The sequence below is a fragment of the Sesamum indicum genome, linkage group LG6 (assembly GCF_026168435.1).
Source record: "Sesamum indicum cultivar Baizhima isolate 11 linkage group LG6, ASM2616843v1, whole genome shotgun sequence".
NCBI classification, from domain to species: Eukaryota; Viridiplantae; Streptophyta; class Magnoliopsida; order Lamiales; family Pedaliaceae; genus Sesamum; species Sesamum indicum.
Genome location: NC_142662.1, coordinates 17,052,709 through 17,077,656, shown reverse-complemented (window position 1 = coordinate 17,077,656; position 24,948 = coordinate 17,052,709). Strand labels below are relative to the sequence as shown.

Here is a 24,948-nt window from a genome sequence, read left to right as displayed (position 1 = left end):
TTTGTGCTTGTAAGAATTTTGAGTCTGCTTCAACGCTCTCTAGCTTTTTTCCTCGATTCTCTCTTCAATTTTGTCTTGAGTGACCTCTTGACCCGTCTTCACTTGTATCTTGTCTTGTGCTTCGAGTTGCGTCTGTTGAGTGGTGAAGTCACCCTATTTATAGTTGCAGGATGAAAGACTTTGCCATATTTATTTTATGATGTGGCGCGATATGATTGGCCCATCATGATTTATTTTCTTAATCACAAGATGTGATATAAAATTATCAAATTATTGATATTTGTTTCTTTTGTTGCCAAGAAAATATTTAAATTGCCTTGATGAATACTTCAATTCCATACATGACAATATTTGATTTTATCCATAAAATAATATTCTATTTTATAAAAAATATAAAATTAATGGAAAAATATATTGCACATATCAATATATAATTGGCAATAAATTTTTGTATGCTTACAAATGCCCGCTCGAGATTTGTTCATTAGTTGCACCAAAGTGGATGTGTGAACATGTCTCGAAATTATTTCCTCGCATTCCTCCGCTTCCTTTTTCTTCTTCTTCACTTTTTTTGTATTGAACTTGAAAATAAAATTGCAAGTTATCTATATTTGATAATTTGTAGATAGTTTAAACTCGCAGCCTTCAATTTAAATTTGTAGATAGTTCATATTCAAATCTGGGAGTCTTCATTTGAATTTGATAAATTGTTTATACATATCAAAGAGCCTTCAATTTGAATTTGTAAATAGTTTATATTCATATCGGGGAGTCTTAACTTGAATTTGGTAGATAGTTTATACTCGTATCAAGGAGCCTTCAATTTGAATTTGTACATAGTTTATACTCATATCAAAGAGTCTTCAATTTGAACTTGTAGATAATTTATACTCATGTAAGGGAGTCTTCATTTGAATTTGAAAAATAGTGTATACTCATATCAAGGAATCTTCACTGAAATTTGATAGATAGTGTACACTCATATCAAAGAGTCTTCAATTTGAATCTGTTGGCAATTTATAATCATATCACAGAGTCGTCATTTGAATTTGGTATATAGTTTATACTCATATCAAGGAGTTTTCAACTCTTCATTTGAATTTGAAGTTGAGGGATAGTTTATACTCGTATCAGGGAGTCTTTACTTGCATTTGAATTTGATAGAAAGTTTAAACTCGTATTAATGAGTACTTGAAGGAAAATCAGTTTAAGAGTTTAGATAGTTTAACGTCATATCTAGGAGCATTATTGAAAGTTTAGACTCTTATTAAGAAGAGTTAATGCAGTTTAAGCTCTTATCAAGGAGCCTTCCAAAGTTTTCAGTGTGATCCGACATATTCTTCGTCATTTTCTTGTCCATCTTCATAAGTGTCGGCACTTAAATATTCCCATTCATGAAGATCCATGGTTATTTATATGGCATGTACACGAGTTGCTAATTCTTCAAAAGTTTTTTGTTTGAATCCTTGAAGTACATAGCAAAGACCCCAATGCATTCCTTGGATGCTAATCTCAATTGCTGAGGTCTCGAATAATCTATCCTTGCAATTGAGGCTGAAAATTTTCAAGCGGTTGATATAATCAATAACAAGCTCTTCCTCCCACTAGTGGGAGTTTGTAAGCTCGATCTTGTTGATTGTCCTTCTGGTACTACAAAAGCGATTGAGAAACTCTTGTTCTAATTGCCCCCAACTATGAACTGAGTTGGTTTCTAAGTTGTTATACCAGTCAAATTCATTTCCCTTCAAAGATCGGACAAATTATTTTACGAGCTAAAATCTGTAGGTCCTTGCATTGTTGCACATCTCAATGAAATGAGAAATGTACTGCTTTCGGTTCTCCTTGCCATCAAATTGTTGAAAATTTGGGGGTTGGTAGCTAACTAGCATCTTCAAATTATCAATTCGTTGAGTATATGTCATGGTGTAAGTCATTGATGACTTTGAGCTTCTATCGACTTTATCCTCAATATTCCCCATGATGAATTCTTTCAATTGGTCGATGGGAATCAACCCTTCTGATGAGACTTGCAAGTCTTTGGTTGATCACTTCTCGATCTCACTAGATTGTTGGTTTAAGGACGTCTCTTCTTCTTCATGCCTCTGAACTTGTGTTTTGGCCACGTGACTAGCATCAGAATTGTCGATCGTGTTCATCATTTTGCTGATTTGAGAATCTTGCTCTTGAATATGTTTTGCTAGATCTTCTATGGCTCTCATTAAACATGCAATTTGCTCTTCCAAGGTTGTAGCATTTGTCACCATGACGGAAGCTATACTTGATATTGAGCGAGGAGTGGATGAAGAAGAATTATCCTTCAAACCTCTATCATCTTCGTTAGTCTCACCAAGATGGAGTAGATCTTTCTCAACAGTTTCATGAAAGTCACCTCAGGGAATGTTTTCTTGGACATACGTCTTGCAAGGACTCGAATTATTTCATTTGAACTTGAAGCATTGACTTTGAGTGGCGGAATCTTGTTAGCAATCATTGCCATACTTTAGATTTTTGGTGAAGAGATAAGAGGTAGAGATTGTCCCACCAGTCGTGCTAGAAATTTGTAATGCAAATTTCATGTTTCTGAATTTATTGAAATAAGAAAATTATTACAAATATTTTTTTAATATAATTGTACTTTTTTTAAATACAAAATCTCTATTTGGAACCTCTTATTCTTCACTTCACAAATACGATCTTTGATTTTGGCAATTTTGGAGTTGGAGCTTGATGCTTTGATCGCCTCGATGTTGACTTAGGTCTCTAATAATGTTAATTTACAGGTCTTTTAACTTATTCTCAAATTAAATACTATAAACTTGGAGAACTTGGCTTCAACTTGAATATCTCTTGGTGGATTTGACACTTTGATCTTTCGACAAGATAGACTTGTGTCTTGACAATATTATTTTGCGGGTCTTTTGACTTCTGGATGAATTAGATGTTGACTTTGGATGGTGTCTGCGACGAAATCCTTGATTTTTTCTTTGAATGCCATGGATTTTCCTTGATTTGTGCTTGAAATGATTTTGAGACTGCTTGAACGCTTTCTTGCTTCTTTCTTCAATTGTCTGTTCAATTCTATCTTGAGTGACCTCTTGACTCGTCTTCACTTGTGTCTTGTTTGTCTTCAGTTGTGTTTGTTGAGTGGTGAAAAACACCCCTATTTATAATTGTTGAGTAGAAGACTTTGCCATATTTATTTGATGACGTGGCGCAATATAATTGGCCCTTAATGATTTGCTTTCGTAATCACACGATGTGATATAAAATTATCAAATCATTGATATTTGATTCATTTGTTGGCAAGAAAATATTTAAATTGCTTGAATACTTCAATTCTATACATGACAATATTAGATTTTATCCATCCGTCAATATTTTATTTTATAAAAAATATAAAATTGATGGAAAAATATATTGCACATATCAATATATAATTGACAATAAATTTTGCATGCTTACAAAGGTAATTTGCATTATTTTTCAAAACACAAATGGTAATTTTATGCCATATCATTTAAGCTAATCACAGGACGAACAAATTACACTTACTATGTAACGTTATATATATAACTCAAGAAGAGTGACTGCTCATGACACTTACAAGATTCGACAATTTAACGGCTCAACCAACGGGCAAACGAATATTTACTATAAAAAGATGTTATATATGTATATAACACATACAAAATATTTAATCTTAGTTACAAAAGAATGTTAATAAAGAAACATAATAATGCTCATGCTGAACAAGATGTATAATATACCTCAATAGGAAACATTAGCTACTACAAAGCTAGCTAAGACATAAGTATGACCTAAAGATTTTGCATAGGTATAGAGAGAGATGTGAAAATGGAAGTGTTGCATAAACAATTATGTCCTCTTCATGAGGTACCCCAAAACTATACCCAGCAAGCCAATGATGATGACGAAGGTGATTGATACTCCTCCACTTCTATTGCTTTCACGCTTCAACAGTTCCTATACAACAGAATGTTATCAGATGAGCAATTTCCAAATAAAGACGGACCATGAGTGAGTCAGTAAGCTACATCACTGGTCGTCAGGCATTCTTTTCATCACTAGATAATTTGATGAGGGAAAGTGCATTGGAGATCTGGATTATATATTAAACCACTTAAACAAGCTGAAATAATTATTTGTTTGATAAATCTATTTGCTCCATGGCAGTATGACTTGCATGAAGTATTATAAGAAAGCATTACAAGAGCACGAATCTCTCACCAATTCTTGGCGAAGTTTGTTGCCGCGTTGAATTGCAGCAGCTTTTTCCTCTGTCAACTTTGAAACAATAGATCTTGCCTGATAATCAAAATAATGAAAAGCTCATACTTGTCATCGTAGCCAAAATTAAATATTGATAACTCCACATCAAACTATGTGAGGCCATGTCATCCAGAGCATTGAGGATAGATTGGAATAGGACAGTGAAGTGGTATACCAGAAGAGTTCCAGTTCTCAAGAGGATCTCAACTCAAACAAGTAATCTGGGAGAAAAAACCTCAAGCAATCCAAAGCGCACACTTCACCTATGCCATGTGAAAAATTACTGGTACACATGCCAGCAAATCTCATCAACAAAGCTTGCCTACTCTAGGTATGACATTTGCTCTTATACCAACTATATATTAGGCCGAGCCCCTGTTGCTTTTCTAGAATTATAGCTAATAGCAAGAGTGTAATTCCAGCTTTACACCTTCAAAGTAGCCTAAGTGCCATGTTTGAATTGTGAGTTCTGGGGTAACACTTAGGGCCTTGACTACAAGGGCTCTTGCCACAAAAGTCAACAAATTTCCATAAGATTTGATGCTCATTATTTCTTACGTAAATACTCAGTGCAAAAGTACACTTTCCTAGCATGACCCTGAGATCCGTAACTTGAAGTGCATCCCTAAGCATATTATTGATATGTATGTTTTATCTACCTTGTGTTTGGCAAACATCCGTGGAAATCTTAAAAGAACACTATAGTGCAAAAACCTTACTGATGTAAGTCTTCGTCAAAAGTGCAAGATTTCATTGCATGATCCTTAAGGCCCAAACATTTCAACCAGAAATATCTTATTTGTAAGTCATAAATCTCTACATAGATTTATTAATTAAGTATAAAATAGCCCTTTGGTAGATAAACTCTATTTAGGCTGCAATCTCATTCCTGTGCATCACATGAAAAAGGATACATCGTATATTGCGAGGAGATCTTGAAAGCTTGGAAACGTCAGGTGTGAATACAAAACAAAGATATATCTATGCTGAATAAATGTCACCATATACTTTCTAAATAAAATACTTCAAATATGACATTAAATCTAGTCTCATCCTTAGTAGAAAAACACTTTGAATGGAACAATATCAACAGATAAAATATCATGAATTGATATCACCTCCTCTCCATATTCTCTAAAAACCTATTCTTGAGGCAAGTATAATTTCGTATAGGTTTCACCGTTGAATCAGAATAGACGTATTGTATCGCACTAAAACAAAGCAAAGTGGACATAAAGCAATTTCTTCTTTTAAAATTCCGAGGCATTAAAGGTTATAGTAGCTACTATAAAATCATTCAACAATTTTAAAAAAAAAAAACGAAAAGGAAAACCCAAAATCAAGACAAAACAATGCAAAATCGTCTAAACATATGCATTAAAGTAACCACTCAGGACTATGAATGTGAACGAAGAGTGAGAAAGCACGTTTACCTCTGGTAATTTGTCATGACTATCAACAAACATCCTTGAAACCTGTAGGCAACCAAAAAATAAAAAAGGATGACAGATGTCCCAGAGAAACAAGGCTCCATAAGTTAATGTGAAAAGATGAAAAATGAATTGTTAAACGAAAACTAAAGCATTTCTTATGGGAACCTCAGTGCCATTCTCCATTCCAATGGTCCTTGGTGAGAAACCCTCTTCTGATCCCTCTGCAACTGGAGATGGTGGCTGAGGTGGTGCAACATAAACCACTTTCAACTTGCACTCTTCAACTTGTCCTTGCTCCTTATTAAACTACAATCAGTGTGAAGATCAATATCATTAACTATAATTTTCAAAGAAATTCTGTGCAGCACCCAATTCTTCCTTGATCTATCTTCCACTAAAAGAAAGTTATTTCACTAATTGTTTGTAACTGAGGTTCATCATGAACCATACACAAACTCGGCATGTCCGTGAGAACAATGTCATAATATAGCCTTTTAACTTCCCTCAGTCCCATCTATACTTATTACAGCATTCATGAAACCGTTTAATTGTATGTAATACATCAATATTCATCACCCTTTTTCCCAATATTAAAGTTTATTTGTAGGTTCTACATTTGATTCTTCTCAAATATTTTTCAGCTTCTAAATTATTCCTTAACTTTTCTCCTTGAACTCTGAATTGAAATGATGCCTAATTTAGCCTTTCTCAATCAGTAAGGAGCATACAAATAAATGTTGGCAAATGATTCGCAATTCCATTAGTAATTTGCTTATGCCTTTAGCTACAAATGCCAACATCTGTGTTTGAACTAACCCCTTCATTTTTTCACAGGTGCCAGTGCTATCAGACCTATGAAGTAAACATCCCTAAATAATATGGTGATATTAATTTCATTTCCATCTTTTCACAAATGCATTTTCCAAATGTTTTCATCCACTGATGGATTCTAATCAGTATTTCAATCATTACATAATAGTTGAATATGAATGTTAAATTGGTAATTAATAAGAGAGTGACCATTTCTGCAGTGATGTCTTTTGCAGTTGCACCAGGACTTGCAACTACACTCTGAAGTAAAAACTTGTCTTTGCATTGCATATCTACAGGAGCCTCCTTCTGCGCTTGCATTGTGACTACAACAATAGACATAGACACCAAAAACCATTAATTTGCATCCAAAAACAATAGCAAACAGAACAAATTAAGGTCTGAGAAATGAAATTTTGTCAAACATATTTTGTAAGAAAATAACTAAAAACAGAAAAATAAAATAAGATAATATTCAAATTATACAAAGAAAACAAATCAAGCATTTCCACTAAATTCCTCCAATTTATAACAGGATTGGTCTTCAATAACATATACCCATTTCCAGTATTGGATTTCACTATCATAAACTTTAAATTATTTCTTGACGCTATCCAAGCACTGCCGTCCATATTTTTGTTGAAACTTGAGCTTTTCATGGAGCAACTATATACAATCTGGTTGTATTGCAGATGCAAGAACTTTAAAACATTAATGTGGGGGGAACAATGTTCCTTAAGTTAAACATTTCATGGTTAGAATACTCACACCTCTAAATGCTTTGTACCTGATTATAGATCAATTTGATTCAAAAATATTACTACTAACCATTTGGAACTTTAAAATATGAATAGATTATATCGACACTCCCTAAAGTGAAGCATAACTACATGACCAGCCCAGTTTTTCATAAAATTACTGGCGCACCCATTGAGGGGGTCCTAGTGTAATGCGCCAAAGGAGGTGTTTGTGTAAAATTTCACCGTTGAATAAGGGGCGCACTTAAAATTGCAACTACAATCTCAAAGGGTGTACTTGTACTTTTACAAAGGCAGAAGTGGGTGTGTAATTAGATTTATACCCTTAAAATATTAATGTGGGGTAACAATATGCCTTAAACATCTCATGGTCATAATACTCACACCTCTAAATACTTTGTGCCGCGATATACATTAATTTGGTTCAAAATATTACTTCAACTAATTCATTTGGCCACACATATCAATGAAATCATATGTGAATAAATAATGTTAAGAAAAGAAAGAAATTGCTCCTAATTCCTCAAGATCAATTCATAAAAGAACCTCTTTGAGCTCAATTAGTACACAGATCATAGGAACACCAATTCAAATTCTGAAACTCAACACATGCAGAGCTCGACAGGCAAAGAATATTAAAATACATAGAAAATGTCATGCTACTCAAACTTGAATCATATTATTAAAGCTTTCTTCGGAAATAACCACCAAGCTCACAATACCATGCTTCATGCAAGAAATTTAGACTAGATAATGCTTGATAATGCGTCCTTCGACCTCACTAGATTCATTGACACCTTTATAAGTACGGAAATAAAGAAATGATCCAATAAATTACCAACAATATCACAGGTTGAACGAGGCAAAACAATCCCAGTGTTTGGCCGAACACAATACTTCTTGGGATTTGTCGTCTTAACCTAAACATGAAAAGTAACTGGAAATAAGAAACAATAGAAAAAACTATTTTACCAATTCCAAGAAGCTAAGAACCTAAAAAATCACCAGAAATCCAGATCAAGTAATATTTTTACCTTGAAAGCAACATAGTTTTCGGTCTTATTTGATACTTGTAGAGAGCAAGAGATCTGTTTCTTCAACTCAACTAATCAACCCAAGAAAACAATCATGAAGAACAACTGACAAAATCAAAAGGGTTCTAAAACAAGAATACAAATTGAGATCAGTGGAGAAAATACTCACATGGGAACTTCATTTCCAAAGGCTCAACGTTGAGAAGCTCACCGGAACTCATTTTTTCTACTTTTCAAGATTAATTGACCGAAAAAATTGAATTGAAATGAAATGAAGAGAAGATAACAGTTATAATTCCTATATAAAAATGTTACTTTTTTGGGGGAAAATTTTGGAGGTGATCCGAAAAATGCTGAATGTGAATTGGAGGGAGGGAAACCAGAGTGATGGTTTTTTCAGCTTTGAATCAATAAATTAAAAAAGAATGAGTTATATAAATTTAATGGTTTAATTACTTAACCTTTCTTCTTTGGTACCTTTGTTAACAAAATGTTCAAATACTTCCTCAAATTAAATAATTTCTATCAATGATCAAGAAAACATTCTTAGATTAATGAAAGAATAAAATTTTCATCAATCGTTTCGTTATAATTAGTAATTTGTGGGATAGTCTATATATAATTTTTTAATATTACTTAGAATTTTTTATTATTTAATAAATTATGTACAAAATAATAAATTAATATTAGATTTATAAAAAAATTATAAAAAGAAAAATAATGATATAATATTGATGCGTATCAAATTTTGGCTTTACCACAAGGGTCGAAGAAGCTTTAAGGAAATTCCTAACATCAATGGAGACTGACCCTATAAAATAAAGATTAGTATTTTGATACTTAAGTTAGTAATATAATTTTGAAAAAGATGAAAGGTAACTTTGATCTAAGTGACAATAATAGTGTAAAGTGATAATAAAGTAGTATATATTTGTGCGGAGTAGAAAATGTAAGGTTAAAATAACTTAAAAACGAGATAAAGTTGAGAAAATAAGTAAGAGTTTGGAATGAGAATTGATCTTCCAAATGATTTCACAAAGCCTCTATTTATAAGCGCGTACAAAGCATAATATGGGAGTTTGTTGTACAGAGTCCTACACCATTTGAAAGCTCTTTGATTCAGCTAGCTAACCGAAATATCCGTGTACAATTTGGACTTGAATTCATTGAAATACACCAGATTGACTATGTAGAGCCAAATATGTTTGAAGATCCAGAAGTTTGTTATGTATAGATTACCAACTCGTTTGTCATCAATCTACTAGGGTCCATCTAGAGATATTTTAGAATGATGTGTTTTGATATATTGGAAAATTATATGTCGCGTCCGCCTAATTGTATGAAGACGTGTCCGATTATAATGGACTTGATTGTTGGACCTGCAAATTCAATAAAATGAAAAGGAGAACTTATAGGGTCTTATCCGCACTGATGGGTTAGCTGGGTTAATGTACATTGCTTGTGCACTCATGAAAGGCTTTAGGAGGCATCAAATATCTTCTTTTTTTTTGGATAAATGTAAGTTTCATTAATAAAATAAGATCATACAGTACAACAGTGCTCAACTGGTGGTTTCTCCCTCAACAGGCCAAGGGATACGCCATAATCTATATAACGCACATGAACTAACAGAACGAGATAAATTAACACTGATAATCCTCTGTCTAATATCTTCCACAATAATGGTGGCTATTATATTCGGCGGTCGCTCCGTAATCAAATATCTTCTAAACTCATAAAATAGAAAGTCATCCTACACCCACAAATAGCGGTTAGGAACACAACCACACTAATTTTTAAATGGGACAATTATACACATAATTTAATAATTTTAAAAATTAATTGTAATTACTTTTTTCCTCACAAAAGTGATTCCACGTAGTTGTAACACCACTGCATCGATTCTTTTATTATGTAAATAATACCTTAAATTGATTCTTTCTTATTTCTTTTCTTTTCTTTTCTTTTGAGATGTGATTTATTGGTGATATATTTTATTCTTATTTATAATATATTTTAAAACGTGAAAGATATTATTATATGTACACATGGATGACGTACCACGACCACTAGTATAAAAAGGAAAAAGGGCCATGTACACTCATAAATAGCGGTTTGTGATACAACAACACCAATCTTATTATTATGTTAATAATACCCTTAAGTTGATTTTCTTTTTTCTTTCTTTCTATCTTTTTGTATTTATTTTTAAATTTTATGTGTTGGTTTATATATTTTATTCTTATGTATAATATATTTTATAATATGAAAGATTATTGTTATTATGTGCATATAGGGACGCATGCCACGACGGCTAGTATTAAAATTACATAAAAAATAGTATAATTTATGTTTATAATATTTTAAAATATGAAAGATTATGTATTATCTGCATCCAGGGGCAACATGCCGTGTATGACGGCTAAGATAAAGAAGAAAAAACGAACAAAATTTTTTAAACACTAAAAAGATGCTCTCAATTAATAAAAAAAGTACTAGATGGATAATTACAATGGTACTTTAGACTCTCTACATTAAAAAATAAAGTAATTGAACCTCTAATTTTATTTCTTACTTTATTAAGACTATATTTGGATTGATGAAGTTGAAATTACGGATTTCAAATTCTTCAAAATTCATTTAAATAATTAAAATTTATAATATTTTAATCATTTGATTCTAAATTTAAATTATTTTTTATTGAACATGAATGAATTTTCAAATTCCTCTAATATAAAGTAATTTAAATTTTTTTATCGAATTTTTCCCATTAAATCCAAATACATTATGCAAACATATCCTAAATAAATTAACTTTCAAGTGATTTATAGGATTATCATCCTGTCTATTTATATCTCTATTGCATGCGGTTTCACAAACAAATAGTTGCACGTCATAATACCACCTCATTTACATATGTTTCCTGAAAATTTGTTACTTACTAAGTAAAATATGAATTAATTATGATGTGGGTAAAACTCTAATTTATCAACAAAAGACAATTTTGCCTTCGAACGGGCATAAAATTACAAGTTTACTGGCAGGATCCGCGCACTTTTGACCGTAGCCGAAATACGTGGAAGACGCACAGTGGACTGGCTGGACCCCCAGTTTCTCTCTATAAATATTCCAGAGTCAGTGCAATAATAGTATGTTGACTTCACCACTTTTTGCTTTCTGGTCACTTCAGCTTTCCTGCTCGTTAAGCGATCTACTTTTACGACCTCAGAACCAAACACTGATTTAAGCATCGTAGGGTTTTAGCTGGAGGTCACCCCAGCAAGTCTAACGATCTGCTTCTTTTCTCAGTGCCCAATCACTAGTTTGGGAAAGGTAGCGACCTCAAACCACTTGGAGGACCAGCTCGCTCGACTAAGGAGGTCGCGTAGATTTCGACCCGGATCAGTTAATACTATGTAATTGGAAGAGGAAAAAACTATTTATTTTCAACTTGGAAGAAGAAAAGAAAATATAATTAGTTTTAAACTTTTTAAAAATAATTTACTTTTTCAAAAATATAAAAATAATAAAAAAAGTATCAATTTTTTATTTTAAATATAAATAATAGTAATCTTGGCAAATAATATAACTTAATGCCACGTGGCTACTAATGCCACATCACTTGTTTTTTTCAATTAACGCCATGCAATTACCAAATCCTTTTTCAATTAACACCATGCAATGACAGTGAGAAAGAATTAACCTGACAATTAATGCCTCTTCTATTTTTTGAAATTACATCAAATAAATTACCTACACATTATGGTACTAATAATTAATGATGCAAGTAATTAGACTAGAAAGAATAAAAAAATTTGCTAATCTAATTCACGGGTTAAATGCAATTTAACCCCCTATTATATATGAAATGAGCAAATACCCCCTATGAAAAAAGAATTAGCAAATTACCCCCTGTATTTTGAAAAATGAAACAAATTACCCTTATCTATGGTTCAAATAGGAGGGTAATTTGTTTATTTTCCAAAATACAAGAGACAATTTATTATTTTGTTTTTCACAAGGGTTTTTTTTGTCATTTTTCAAATCACAAACGGGTAAATTGCATTTTTCCCCCTAATTCAAGTGCTTAACCATATTCATCATCCCTTGAGGTCTTCTATATGTTGTTCAAGTTCTTGTAAAACCTGCAAGGTGAAAAAACAACCCAGAAACCAACCAAATATATGACAGTACTTAGTTTCAATCATATTTTCTGAACCATATTCATAATTCTAATTTACTCACCAACTTTATATTTTCAAGTGCAGTTTCCAATGTCCTGATCTTCTGCAGAAAAAGGACAATCCATGTCAAACCTCATCAGCTATCGCTACAAGAAATATAACATTTAATCATAAAAAATTATCATAGTTAATAATGAATTATCATAACAAATAGTCATTGGTTATGGCCACGCAGAGTTGTTGGCCGTAATTTGTACGAGAGTGACTCAAACATTTGCTATGGCTTTTTTACCATGACCCTTAGTGTGGTAAATAATTTTTTTTACGCTGGAAAAACTAGGTTTTTTACATCGGCTTTATTAACTGTGATTAATAATAGTTATTTACCATAAATTTTAGTCATAAACATTAATGTTATAGCTAATAGTAATTTTTTTTCGAATTTATTTATACTAGCTATAAGAACACACTCAATGTGTGTGCAAAAAATAAGTATTACAAATACATATTATATTTGGAAATTAATGGCATATAATCATAAAAAGTAACTTAAAGTACTATTCGAGTTTGTGCCTAGCAAATCGTACTTTGTGTAAGGAGTTTTAAAACACTTTTTTTTAAAAAGTTTTAAAATTATATTTACACCTCTTTCGAAAATTGTCGATATATACCTGATCCATTTTCGCTAGGATTTGAAAGGAAAATGTTGATGTAAGCAAAACAAAAATTACATAAAATTTTAATTTAACCTCTCATTTAACGTCACATGTATATTTTTATACTTATAAAGAGATAAATATAATATATATATATGGAGTGAGGTTAACATCATTACATTTTTTCCCTCATAAGTACAAAAATATTAGATAAAAACGTTAAAATGAGAGGTAAAATTAAAAATTTATGTAATTCATCTAAATCCTAAAAAAGAGGATCATGTATCAACAGTGAATTTTCACATGGGGTTTAAGTATAATTTTAAAATATATTTGGAGAAAAGTATAATTTCACATTTTTGGAGGACGTCTAAGCATAATAAATCCTAAAATAAAAACAACATAGCAAGAGGCGTGTAAAGTATTATAAAATATCCACAAAACCCTAACAATAGAAAACCTAATAGTTGGAAAGCAAAACTCACTTGTTTTGTATGTTGAAGCACAGGCTTGAGTGCTTGGATCTTCTGTAGCAACGGCTTATCCACATGTTTTCTTTCCTGAGCAACCTTAAAACTCTCATCCATTGTATTATCTTCACATCCAACATTCTCCTGCATTTAGCAAATTCTGGGGGGAAGTACGTACTACATGGGATCTTAATAGATTTCATAATTATAAACATGAGAGAATATGTATAGAAATTTCATGATATGAAAGTCAAATAATTTTCTAATTAAATACAAAGAAGGGTAAATTACAGTCGTATTTCTTGAAATTTGGAATAGTTACAAATACCTTCTCGTTGTTTGAAAAATTACAAATACCCCCTTATTTTAACGTCTATCTAATGAAGAACCCATTCAGTTAGCTTTCGTTAGTGTTCCATTCAATTTTTGTGCTGAACTGATCAAAATACACTTTTGGATTATAAATTAAGATTTTCATATAATTTTTTTTGGAATTTTCTGAAATATTTTTATGGACTAATATTTTTATTGATTATTTATTTTACCCACCCTCAATTTTTTTTTATTTTTTCTAATACTTTTTTTATTTTTTAAAAGATTTCATTAACAGTAATAATTTTCATTCTCAAGAAATGTAGTTATAATTTACGTGACATGATCAAAGACATTTTGTTGTCAATTGTTTGTTATCTCCCAAGGAAAATACGAGTTTGGTTGGACTTGGACACTTAGCGGCACAATTATGATTTTAGCTCCTATATTTAGTCATTTATTCAGTTTTGGTTTCTAAATTTTTGGACTTGACAATATTAGTCCTCAAACTGATACTTTTTTAACAGTTCTGATCCCTACAGTTAAATTTGGTGTTAAAATTGATGGAGAATGTCCTGCATGTGATGTGCACGTGAGGCAGAAATGATAGGAAAAAGCTGGGAGAATTACCATTGTTGGTCCCTAAACTTAACCACTTACTCAAGTTTAGTCCTCAAACTATCGGGCTTGACAATATTGGTCCTCAAACTGACTATTTTCTAACAACTTGTGCTTCATTATCTCATTTTTTCCAACTCCCTCGATCTTCCCCAAAGGAATCCTAGCTCGATTTTTTGAAATTCACTGATAATCTTTTGTTACGCACTAAATTAAACCAATTTCCCTCATTTCCTTCAAAATCATTTGAAATTTTTGAGCTTTTAAGCTGAAATCCCCAAATTCCCAGAGTATGGGACCCTCAAACCCTAATCATAATTTGGGCAAGCATGAATTTTTTTTATCCGAATTGCAAGGAGTCCATGATACTAAAAAATAGAAGCTTAAATCCGCAATTGCAGAAGAATGGTAACTAGGCTTATGAGGAGTTTTGAGAAAGAGAAGAAAATTTAGTGTTACTGCTTGCACTCATTTTTTTCCCAATTATCTCATGTAAACTGTAAAGCTTGAACGAAAATAGTGGAAATAGATTTTTAAACAATTTCATGTAGCATCGAAGCTCCAAGGTGGGAAAATGAGATTTTTTTCACCCCACTGCTGCCTCCGGCAAGTCTAACAGTAGAGATATAAATTGTCAAAAAAGTGTCAGTTTGAGTATTGTCAAACTCAAAAAGTCTGAGGATCAGAACTGAATAAGTGGTTAAGTTTAGGGACCAACATTATAATTTTCCCGAGTTTTTCCCTATCATTTCTGCCTCACGTGCACTTTACATGATATTCTCCTAACGGTAGGGACCAAAACTATTAACAAAATGTCGATTTAAAAATTAATATTGTTATGTCCAAAAGTTTAGGACTAAAACTTAATAAGTAACCCGACACTTAACACTTCATAAACTTAACTCCTATAAATTACTGACTGATGATAATAAGTTTAAACATTAAAAGAAGTTTTCGTCATAAAAACGCCGGCCGGATGTATTTTACACCCCCTCACTCAAATGGCCAATTTAATTGAAATATTCTATATTATCAATCATGTCAATATTTAGATTAGAATTTCCAGCAAATATGTAATTTTAGTTTTCTCAAGTCATTTAAAAAAATATATATTGGACTGTCGTATTATCAAATTTATTGAATACCCCAATTTAAATGTTGACATGATTGATAGACGCGAAATTTTCGATCGAATTGACAAAAGAAGGACTAAAATTGCCATAATTTTTGTAGATACAGATCCAAATTATAAATTTTAATTTGAATAGGACCAAAATTATCAATCCTCTAACTTACAAAACTAAAATTATAAATGGCCTCTGAACTTTTGAAGACGAAACTCGCAATTTGCTGCTCTTTTTTATAAGTTTGGAGGGCAGCCGTTGCCCTCTCTTTTCCAAGAGAGGTATTTCGCGTGTTATTATTTTTATGGATTTAATGTAATTTATCCTCCTATAATATCACAAATGAGCAAATTACCCTTCTAAAAAAAATAACAATTTATCCCCCTATATTTTATAAAATGAAGCAATTTACCTCATCAGACAGGTAGGTAAATCGCTTCATTTTACAAAATATTGGTGGGGTAAATTGTTGTATTTTAAAAAATACAGGGGGTTAATTACTATTTTTATTTCATAAGGGGATAATTTGCTCATTTGCAATGTCACATGTGTTTGTTCGCATTTTTTCCTTATTTTGACAGGGAGATATGTTGCATTTAATCCACAAAAATACTTACAGTATCAGCAGAAAAGGCAGTCTTCTGATCATCGGAAGCATTTGTTAGGCTAAACTCTTGTTCCTCCTCAGTGCAAAGCATTCCCTAAAAGAGAAAAAGCCTTTGAGATTTGCCTTCAAAAGAAATGCATAGCACGCAGTGCAGGTGAATGATGAGTTGGGAATTTAAGGACCTGAAGCATGTCTGTGATTTCAGGATCATTCCAAGGCCCTTTATCGCTAAAAAGGCAACCTCCGCATTCAGCACACGACGTGCACTCGCCGCCCAAGAAACTCGGAAGGTTACTATGAGATCAGTACAATTCGTTACTCCAAACATCCAAAAACTTGTATGGTGTTTTGATTTATTTTTCGAGTTTTTTTTAGATCTTGTGGAGATAGAGAAAAAAAATTAAAAATAAATAAATGTGCGTTAGAGATAGTATATATGTTTGGATTTATTTTGGAGATAATTTTAAATAAGTATTATTTATTTATGTTGTGTTTTAAGAGACAAAAATTATTGTTTATTGTCAAATCATGTCTTTATATATATATATATATATATATATATGTATATGTGTGTATTTATATCAAAACAGTTAAAAACACATAGATAAAATATTTATGTATGATGTCAAATATTGAATATGTTTTGACTCATTTTAAGAATAATTTGAAAATGAAAGCAAATACAGTGTTGATGTTTTAAATGAGCATAGCTTATAAGTTGAGCTGGAGTGGTCTGAACTACAAATTTTGTCAACTTTTTGAGAGCAGCAAATGGAAGAATCTTGTAAATAGGCTTAAATATATTTTTAATCCTGTGTTTATGGTGTTTTGACAATCTTTTATTTTTTTTAAAGTTACAAAATAGTTTTGCCATTTTTTGACATTTCGCGATTCTAGTTCTTCGGTGTTGGATTTTACAAAAAGTTGTCGGAATAAATGGGTAAATTACATTTTTTGTCCCATATGTGGACATGTTTCCAATTTTAGTCCCACACTCAGGTCAATTCGCACATATAGTTCCATATGTGGACTTTTTTATCAATTCAGGACCAAAGGGGGGATTCTGTTAAAAACTTAACGCCAGCCTCAATTTTTTAACAGAATCCCCCCTTTGGTCTTGAAATTGAAAAAAAATCTACATATGGGACTAAATGTGTGAATTGACCTAGTGTGGGACTAAAATTGAAAATATGTCTACTTATGGGATAAAAAATGTGATTTACCCCATTGTCAAATGCCCTATCCGTCGAGTATATGGATATTTTTGGATAACTGCAAAAACATATTAGTATATAATTAAATATTGAAAATTATGATTTATTTATTATAGATTTTTTTAAAAGAAGGAACTAGAAATATCAATAAACAAAAAGTGCTTAAAATAGGGGTAAATTACAAATTACCTTCAATGTTATTCAAAATATTCATATAAGCCCTTGTAAAAAATAAAATATCATTTTACCTTCTGTGTTTTTTTAAAAAGAGCACACTGCCCCTGGTGCATTGAATGTGAGTCTTAAGGTATAATGATAAAATTGACCCTTTTAAATCATCATATATATTTAATTTGATTTAAATGTATGACTCAGATCTATTCATGTTTATAGAAAATAAAAATATATTATTTTAATATATAAAAAAAATTATATATTGTTTTAATATATATATATATATATATATATATATATATTGTATCCATATTTATATTTCTAAGTTTCCCTCTCTTCTCATATCTCCATCGTTTGATCACCTCTCGACGCCAACATAACTCCATTGAAAAACCCATCTAACAACGAGTATTTTAATACCCCACCCACTGCCAATCTCCTAGACATCGACGAGTCATCTCTATTTTTGCTTTGTTCAAAAAATCCTAACCAGCGCCTCGATCTTCTGTCGCCTTTTTCTCCACCGTTTGATCACCTCTCGATGTTGGTCTACGATTATTGGAAAGTCCGTCCAATGACGAGTATTTTAACAGCCCACCCGCCACCATCTAGCATTCAGCGAGTTTTCTTTATTTTTTCTTTCACCAATCTCCTAACTTGTGCTCCGGTCTTCAACTACTTTTTTGTCTCTGTTGCAGCCACCGTACTTTAGCTCCTAGTTGACCTCTTTTGAAAGCCAACTTCAGGTGGTCATTCTGCACCATCACCCACCTTCAATCTCCCCTCCTCCGGTGACTTCTCCTCCTTTTCCGGTCCATCGTTCCACCGTCTTTCAACATCCTCCTTTTTTATTTTTATTTTGTGGTTTATTTTTATATATAAATTGAATTATATGTTTTATATTATATTTTTAAAATATGTATAATTGAAAAAGTATATAAATTATATTTTTGGCCCCATAAGTGGACCTGTTTTGAATTTTAGTCCTACACTCAGGCCAATTCGCACATTTAGTCCCACATGTGGATTTTTTTTCAATTACAGGATCAAAGGGGGGATTCCGTTAAAAAATTGAGGCTGGCGTTAAGTTTTTAAAGGAATCCCCCCTTTGATCTTGAAATTGAAAAAAAAAATCCACATATGGGACTAAATGTGCGAATTGGCCTGAGTGTGGGACTAAAATTAGAAACAGGTCCACTTATGGGACCAAAAATATAATTTACCCGAAATAAATCATGTGCCCCTTACGATTTTGCCATTTTTATTCTGTATCATTCTAGGAGGTTCAAGAGTCCCCTAACTTATTAACATTTCACAATTTTGGTCATTTCGATGCCGGATTTTATAAAAAATCCTAGAATAAATCTTATATTTTTCGTCCATGTTGACAAAAGTGAACCACTCAAAACAAAAATCCCAATTTAAACAAATCATATGAGGCGTACATGATGCATTCGACGACCTTAGCAAAATTCGACACCAGAACTACCAGAATCACGAATGTCAACGACTCTTTTGCAATCTCAAAAAGGTAAAGGACAATTAAAAATGCCAAAGTGTTACAAGACCATAAATATATTTAGACCTTATAAGAATATAACTATCAAAACGCAGATGATTTATACCATTATGTCTCTCCATAAACACATATGATTTTTCTTAATTATGTCTATTAATTTGGCAAATAATTAGTTAAAATGAAATGCTTGGATTCAAAGGAAGATATCATGGAAGAAAAAGACATAAATTTTCTCCGCAAAAAAGTGTAAATGCAAAAGGATTTGTTACCTTGGATCGATTGCTTCGATTAGGCTACTTCTGTAGTCAGTTCCCAAAACCTAAAACACATTCGGGGAGAGTTCAATAGGATAAAAGTAGTACCGTAAATTATAATAAGCTCTTTTAAAGTTTGCATTAATTATAAATATTTTTTTATTATTTAAAAAAATATAAATACTTTCTTAAAATTATAAATATCTTAATAAATACCCCCTACAATGAGCAGTCACAGAGGAGGTATTTGTTAGGGTAAATTACATTGACACCTCCTAAGATTAGGTCAAATTACACAAATACCCCTATATTTTACAAAATTGCAGCTACACCCCCTGCGTGGTGTCAGTGGGGGTGTTTATGTAAGTTTTGTATTTGTACAGGGGCATAATTGAAATTACAACTATAACCCAGGGGACGTAGCTGTAATTTCACAAAAAGTATGCGATGTTTAATTGTATATTTTGGCATAACCTCAGGAACTATCAATATAATATACTCTATTTGTTAAGGTACTTATAATTTCATAAAGTATTTATAATTTTTTAAATAACAAAAGTGTATTTATAATTAAAACAAATATCAGGAGATTTCGTTATAATTTATCGAGAATAATATGATGGAGAAGAAAAAGAGGACGTTAAAGAACATGAGTAAGTACTCGGATCTTGGCCAAGGTGCGTGCGTCAAGAAATGCTCTGATTGCTTTCCAGAGCACCTTAAATCCAGATCCAGCATTTACAATGTAAAGCTGATGCAGTGTCTGCAACAAGTACATGCATTATCAAATTAATGACCATTTTCCAAAAAAGTTTAAGATAATTGAGAAAAAAAATATTTAATATTTAATATCTTTAACACGAAAAACCTTCATAATTGTCATATACTAATTAAGGATAGAGTTTTTAAGCGACATCAAATTACAAGTTGAAAAATTAATGATCCTTTGTAATATGGAAGGGTTAAATATATTTTTGCTCCTCTAATTTTGTTACTTTGGTATTTTGATCTTTTATTTTTCTAGGATTGTAAAAAAGTATTATAACTTTTTGATACTTTGCGATTGTGATCTTTCCGGTGTTAGATTTTGTGAAAATTGCTGGAGTAAATCAGGTGTCCCTCGCAACTTTGGCATTTTTATGCTTTATTGCAAAAGGGTCTTGTAATTTTTTGACATTTTACAATTTTGATTCTTCTGGTGCTGGATTTTGCAAAAATTGTTGAAATAAATTGTGTGTCGCTTTATTTTTTTAAAAGTTTTCGTTCATGTTGGTAAAAATGAACCAATCAGAACAAAAGTCCCAATTTAAATGAATTATTCCGGCAATTTTTGCAAAATTGCGCACCGGACACTAGAAAAAATTGACTATTGGCTATAATTTTAATAACTATGGTAAATAATTTTTATTGTCCATGGTTAAATAAAATCGATACAAAAATATAGATTTTTCATCAAGAAAAAGTTATTTGCCATGACTTTTAACCACGATAAATGTTTCAGTAGATATCAAGGCCAACAACCATTGCATGGCCGTGGTTAATGACAATTTTCGTATGAAGTGTAAGTATAATTTTGTATTTTTAAAAGTGGATTTAAGTGTAATTAACCCTTTAATTTATTTGTCTGAAGACAGCACTTCAAACACGATCGTGTCCGGAGCACCCGTGTCTTACACGGCCAGACACATAGCCGTGCTGTCGTAATTCTCGGCTGGAGTGATGTTGTATTTGTACAACTTTATTTTACATTAATAAAAAATTTACCTCAAAAAGAAAAAGGATAACACTTGAAGATAGTTTCCCATTGAAGAAAAAGAAGAAAACAAGAGTTGGTGTAAAAGCATACCTCAGGATAGTAGTTGCTATCAATTTTTTGAATTTCCATGAAGAGATGTCTAGCAGGCTTTGAGAATCGAGACATTCCCTGTCAAACAGTTCTGAATGTTTAATGAAAAGTGAAAATTTTGAGGATAAATTGTGATGTTTCATGAAACTTTTATTTCTTTGTCCACAAGTCTACATATAAAATTTGCTCCGCAGGAAAATGATGGGATATATACAAGTGAAATGTTTTGCGACAGGTTTAGACATATTCGCTACAGATTTTTCAACTTTCGTCTCGTGGCCATACAAATTTCCATCACAACTTCATCTTTGCAACGGAATTTTTGGTTATCCGTCGCAAATTACAGTCGCATTAGATAATTTTTTGTCGTGCAATGTTATATTAACGGGATAATTATACTCTCTTCTCTCAAATTTGGTGTAATTTCACGTAGACCCTTTGTGGTATGAAAAATTATATTTATTATCCTTGAGTTTGCTTCCGTCTAACAAATAAGTCCAGTCGTTAGTCAAAATTCACCGAATTTGTTGATATTAACCAAAAAAGGGGATAACAATTCATATTTGTCCTCAATTCATTTATTATTGATTTATTATAGGTCAAATTAATATTTTTATGACCAATTTACCTTATATATCTTCACGCGTCAATGCGTGTGAGGAGGTATATCTCCATGTGTTATAAGGTAGTTTAGTCAGATTAAATTTCTTTGACCTATAATAAGTCGTAGTAAGTCAATCGAGGGTAATTAAGTATCAATTTTCATTCATTTATTTTTTCCTCCTTAATATCAACAATTCTATGAAGTTTGATTAACGGAGATACCTATTTGTTAGACGGATGCAAACTTTAAGAATATTAAATGTAATTTTTTAAATTATAGAGAATTTATGTGTAGTTACACCAAATCTCAAAGGAAGAAAATATAATTATCCCTATATTAATAGTAACCAGCTGCCAACAGAAGCAATTTATATTGTATCTATCTTCTTGAATACAACAACTCTTTTATTGAGCAAATAGACTCCAAACAACTTAGAAACTTACAGGGCTTCTTAGATAAAACCCAAACTTTGTAATACAGTTCAAATGGGGTTAAATGCAATTTACCCTTATGATATGTGAAATGAGAAAAAAAAATTATGGAAAAAAATTTTAAAAAATAAAGCAATATTACCCCCATCAATGGTTCAAATAAGGGGTAATCTGCTTCGTTTTCAAAATACGTGAGTAACTTGCTATTTTTTTCCTTCACAAAGGGTTTTACACTCATTTATCATATTACAGGGGGAAAATAGCATTTTTGGTCCTATAAGTTATACCGATTTCACTTTTGGTCCCATTCGATACGGGATTAGCACTTTTGGTCTCATAATTGGATAAATCAGCATTTCTTTTCATAATTCATATTGTTGTCTCGAATTTAACAGCTAGGCATGTGGCTATTAAGGATTTTAGGTTGGAGGAAAACACTTTCCAACTTGAGACCACTTTTGAGACAAATATAACTACATTTGAGGGGGAAAAACAAATCTTGAAAAAAATTAGAGCAAAGAAAGGGGAATTAAAATTGAATTTCATTCTTCCCATATTTCTATAAGTTGAAGCCAACTAGAAGCAAAATAGAGAATTATATCTTCCACAAGTGAACCAAGTAGGCTAAATGGAGCATTCATATGCTACTGCTCGAAGAAGGGCCACCAAAAATACTTAACATCCACGTGCTAGCCACATGATCTAAATTGTTAAATTATAGACGGAAAAGTGGATGAGGACAAAAAATGCTAATTTTTTAAATTACGGGACTAAAGAGCTAATCCCGCAATAAATGGGACCAAAAGTCAAACGAGCCTAATTTATAGGATCCAAATGATATTTCATCTATGGTAAATTGCATTTTTCCCCATTCAAATGTAAACAATATCTGTTTAATCCAAGAATATCAAAACATTCATATATATATATATATATATGTTCGTGCTCAATGGTAAAGTAGGAACTCTTACCACATTCTTCACATCCAAGATACTTAAGGTTGAAGCTATGTGTTTCTTTGCAGCAAGTGAACATGCGGGATACCTCCAATTGAGGGTCTTTTCTTGTTCGCAAATATGATACTTCACGAATCTGTCAATGGTAGTTACTAGAAGAAACGTGTTGAGATCGACCATTCCAAGTCGTTCGATGTAAACTGGGCGGCCGTCTCTGTCAACTCCATGGTATCCGTGAGGGTAGCATCTTTTAACTTCTTCATGTTCCTCAAACTTAAATTCCTGCATACATTGTGTTTTAGCCAAATCTATTGTAACCATAGTAACCACGTCAAGTACATAATCCAAATTATAATTTTTTTTATTTACTCGCAGAGATAGGGTACAACAACTACTATAATTAAACTAAGCATGTAGAAAGAATTTACCGTACAGATTGTGTCAACACCAAATTCGTCACGCCACTTAATGTACTGCACAAACATATCTCTTGCTTTCATTACATCAAAGTCTCTCATTCTAAGAAATCTGCAATCACAGTAAATACCTTAACAATAATATGCATTCATGCCAAGTTAAAATCTCTAGCTCTTACAACCTTGTAATAGACAGACCACATTCTCAACCTTACACTAGAAAGGAAGGCTAAATTGTAATTTTGATCCTATAAGTAATAACCGGGTTGTCGTTCTTAGGACATTTAAATGAATGGATATATATGGATTAAAAAATTGCTTTTGAAAAGCTGTGCAGGGGTAAAATTATCCGAAATTTGATCAAATAACTAAAATTAAGTAATTTTAAAGATTATTGGACTAAAACTAAAACCGGTAAATTTAAAGAACTAAAATTAATAGACTAAATAAATAATTTTTCGTTTAAAAATAATAGAATCGAAAACGCAAAGTGACTAACTTGTGGGACATTAAATGCAAATTTCCCCCTCGTGACATGTAGGAAATGTCACCTAAATATTTGTGTATCCTAAAAATTTCACCCCATGTTGCAGGACGAAAAATATTATAGTTTGTCATAAAGGAATTTACCTCAAAAGAGTATGATAATCAAAGTGTTTCACCGGCAGATGGCCCTCAAGAAAGAGCAATTCTCGGAACGACTCGACTAATTTTTCGTCCTTGGGATTATGTTGTCCTTCAAGAACCATTTCTGCGCTTTGGGTCCTCCCCATGTTCCTGAACGACAGGAACGACATGAAACTGCGGTAGGGTTTCTGTCGCTCTTCAACAGGCGGTAACAGCCAGTTGGTTTCGATGGGAGGATGCAGAGGTGCTTTCTTCTTTCTTGTGTTTGGTGTTTCTTTAGCACTTGGAGTTGGCGACTGCTTGCTCCCTCCAACATTCGACGAAATACGTATTTCTTTCAGCAGTTCCTTTGTTTTCTGCATGTTTGCTACCTAGTACCATTGTCCAAATCAGAACTGTCTGTCTGATCACCAAAACTATGCATCAATAGATTAAAGAGATGAGTCGGTCTCTAAATAACATGTGAACATTGAAAATCTCCAAGTACAAGAAACATGAATGGTGATATAATATGTGGCAACCTAGGAGGGTTTTTTTCTTGACGACTACTTCACAGTTATTTGGAAAGAGACAAGAAACACTTTACTCAGCCACAACTCAAAGAACATTCT

At 32.1% G+C, this 24,948-nt stretch overlaps 2 protein-coding genes across 4 annotated transcripts; both read right to left on the bottom strand.

The window, feature by feature from the left end:
* Positions 1–3,647: 3,647 nt before the first annotated feature.
* On the bottom strand, positions 3,648–8,720 carry LOC105164326 (vesicle-associated protein 1-2). Its single transcript, XM_011082944.3, has 8 exons — positions 8,495–8,720; positions 8,326–8,396; positions 8,130–8,211; positions 6,744–6,859; positions 5,889–6,029; positions 5,724–5,765; positions 4,249–4,326; positions 3,648–3,984 (listed from the first exon to the last, which is right to left on the bottom strand). The coding sequence occupies exons 1-8, from the start codon at positions 8,544–8,546 to the stop codon at positions 3,877–3,879; spliced, it is 690 nt and encodes a 229-aa protein (XP_011081246.1). The 5' UTR covers positions 8,547–8,720; the 3' UTR covers positions 3,648–3,876.
* Positions 8,721–11,225: 2,505 nt separating this feature from the next.
* On the bottom strand, positions 11,226–24,921 carry LOC105164441 (Sec14p-like phosphatidylinositol transfer family protein). 3 transcript variants are annotated; one of them, XM_011083093.3, is made up of 11 exons: positions 24,341–24,918; positions 23,723–23,822; positions 23,310–23,576; positions 21,304–21,381; positions 20,119–20,220; positions 19,473–19,522; positions 16,479–16,590; positions 16,307–16,390; positions 13,651–13,779; positions 12,571–12,612; positions 11,226–12,470 (listed from the first exon to the last, which is right to left on the bottom strand). In XM_011083093.3, exons 1-11 carry the CDS (start codon positions 24,697–24,699, stop codon positions 12,426–12,428), a joined length of 1,368 nt encoding a protein of 455 aa, XP_011081395.1. In that variant the 5' UTR covers positions 24,700–24,918; the 3' UTR covers positions 11,226–12,425. The 3 variants fall into 3 exon arrangements, 2 of the variants coding, with proteins under 2 accessions (XP_011081395.1, XP_088738077.1); XR_016066022.1 differs by having other exon boundaries at positions 12,451–12,470; positions 12,571–12,655; positions 24,341–24,921; XM_088881951.1 differs by lacking the exon at positions 20,119–20,220 and having other exon boundaries at positions 24,341–24,919.
* Positions 24,922–24,948: the final 27 nt, after the last annotated feature.

What these genes read in the sequence shown, in the direction of transcription:
- LOC105164441 (XM_011083093.3), bottom strand. Translation starts at nt 24,699, where the DNA reads ATGCAGAAAACAAAGGAACTGCTGAAAGAAATACGTATTTCGTCGAAT. An exon ending in GCACCTTGGCCAAGATCCGA is followed by an intron (nt 19,523 to 20,118) that starts GTACTTACTCAT and finishes AATGTGTTTTAG; the next exon opens with GTTTTGGGAACTGACTACAG. An exon ending in TGCTTCAACATACAAAACAA is followed by an intron (nt 12,613 to 13,650) that starts GTGAGTTTTGCT and finishes CTTTTTCTGCAG; the next exon opens with AAGATCAGGACATTGGAAAC.
- LOC105164326 (XM_011082944.3), bottom strand. Translation starts at nt 8,546, where the DNA reads ATGAGTTCCGGTGAGCTTCTCAACGTTGAGCCTTTGGAAATGAAGTTC. An exon ending in TTTGGAAATGAAGTTCCCAT is followed by an intron (nt 8,397 to 8,494) that starts GTGAGTATTTTC and finishes TGGGTTGATTAG; the next exon opens with TTGAGTTGAAGAAACAGATC. An exon ending in AAGACATCACTGCAGAAATG is followed by an intron (nt 6,030 to 6,743) that starts GTCACTCTCTTA and finishes CACTGATTGTAG; the next exon opens with TTTAATAAGGAGCAAGGACA.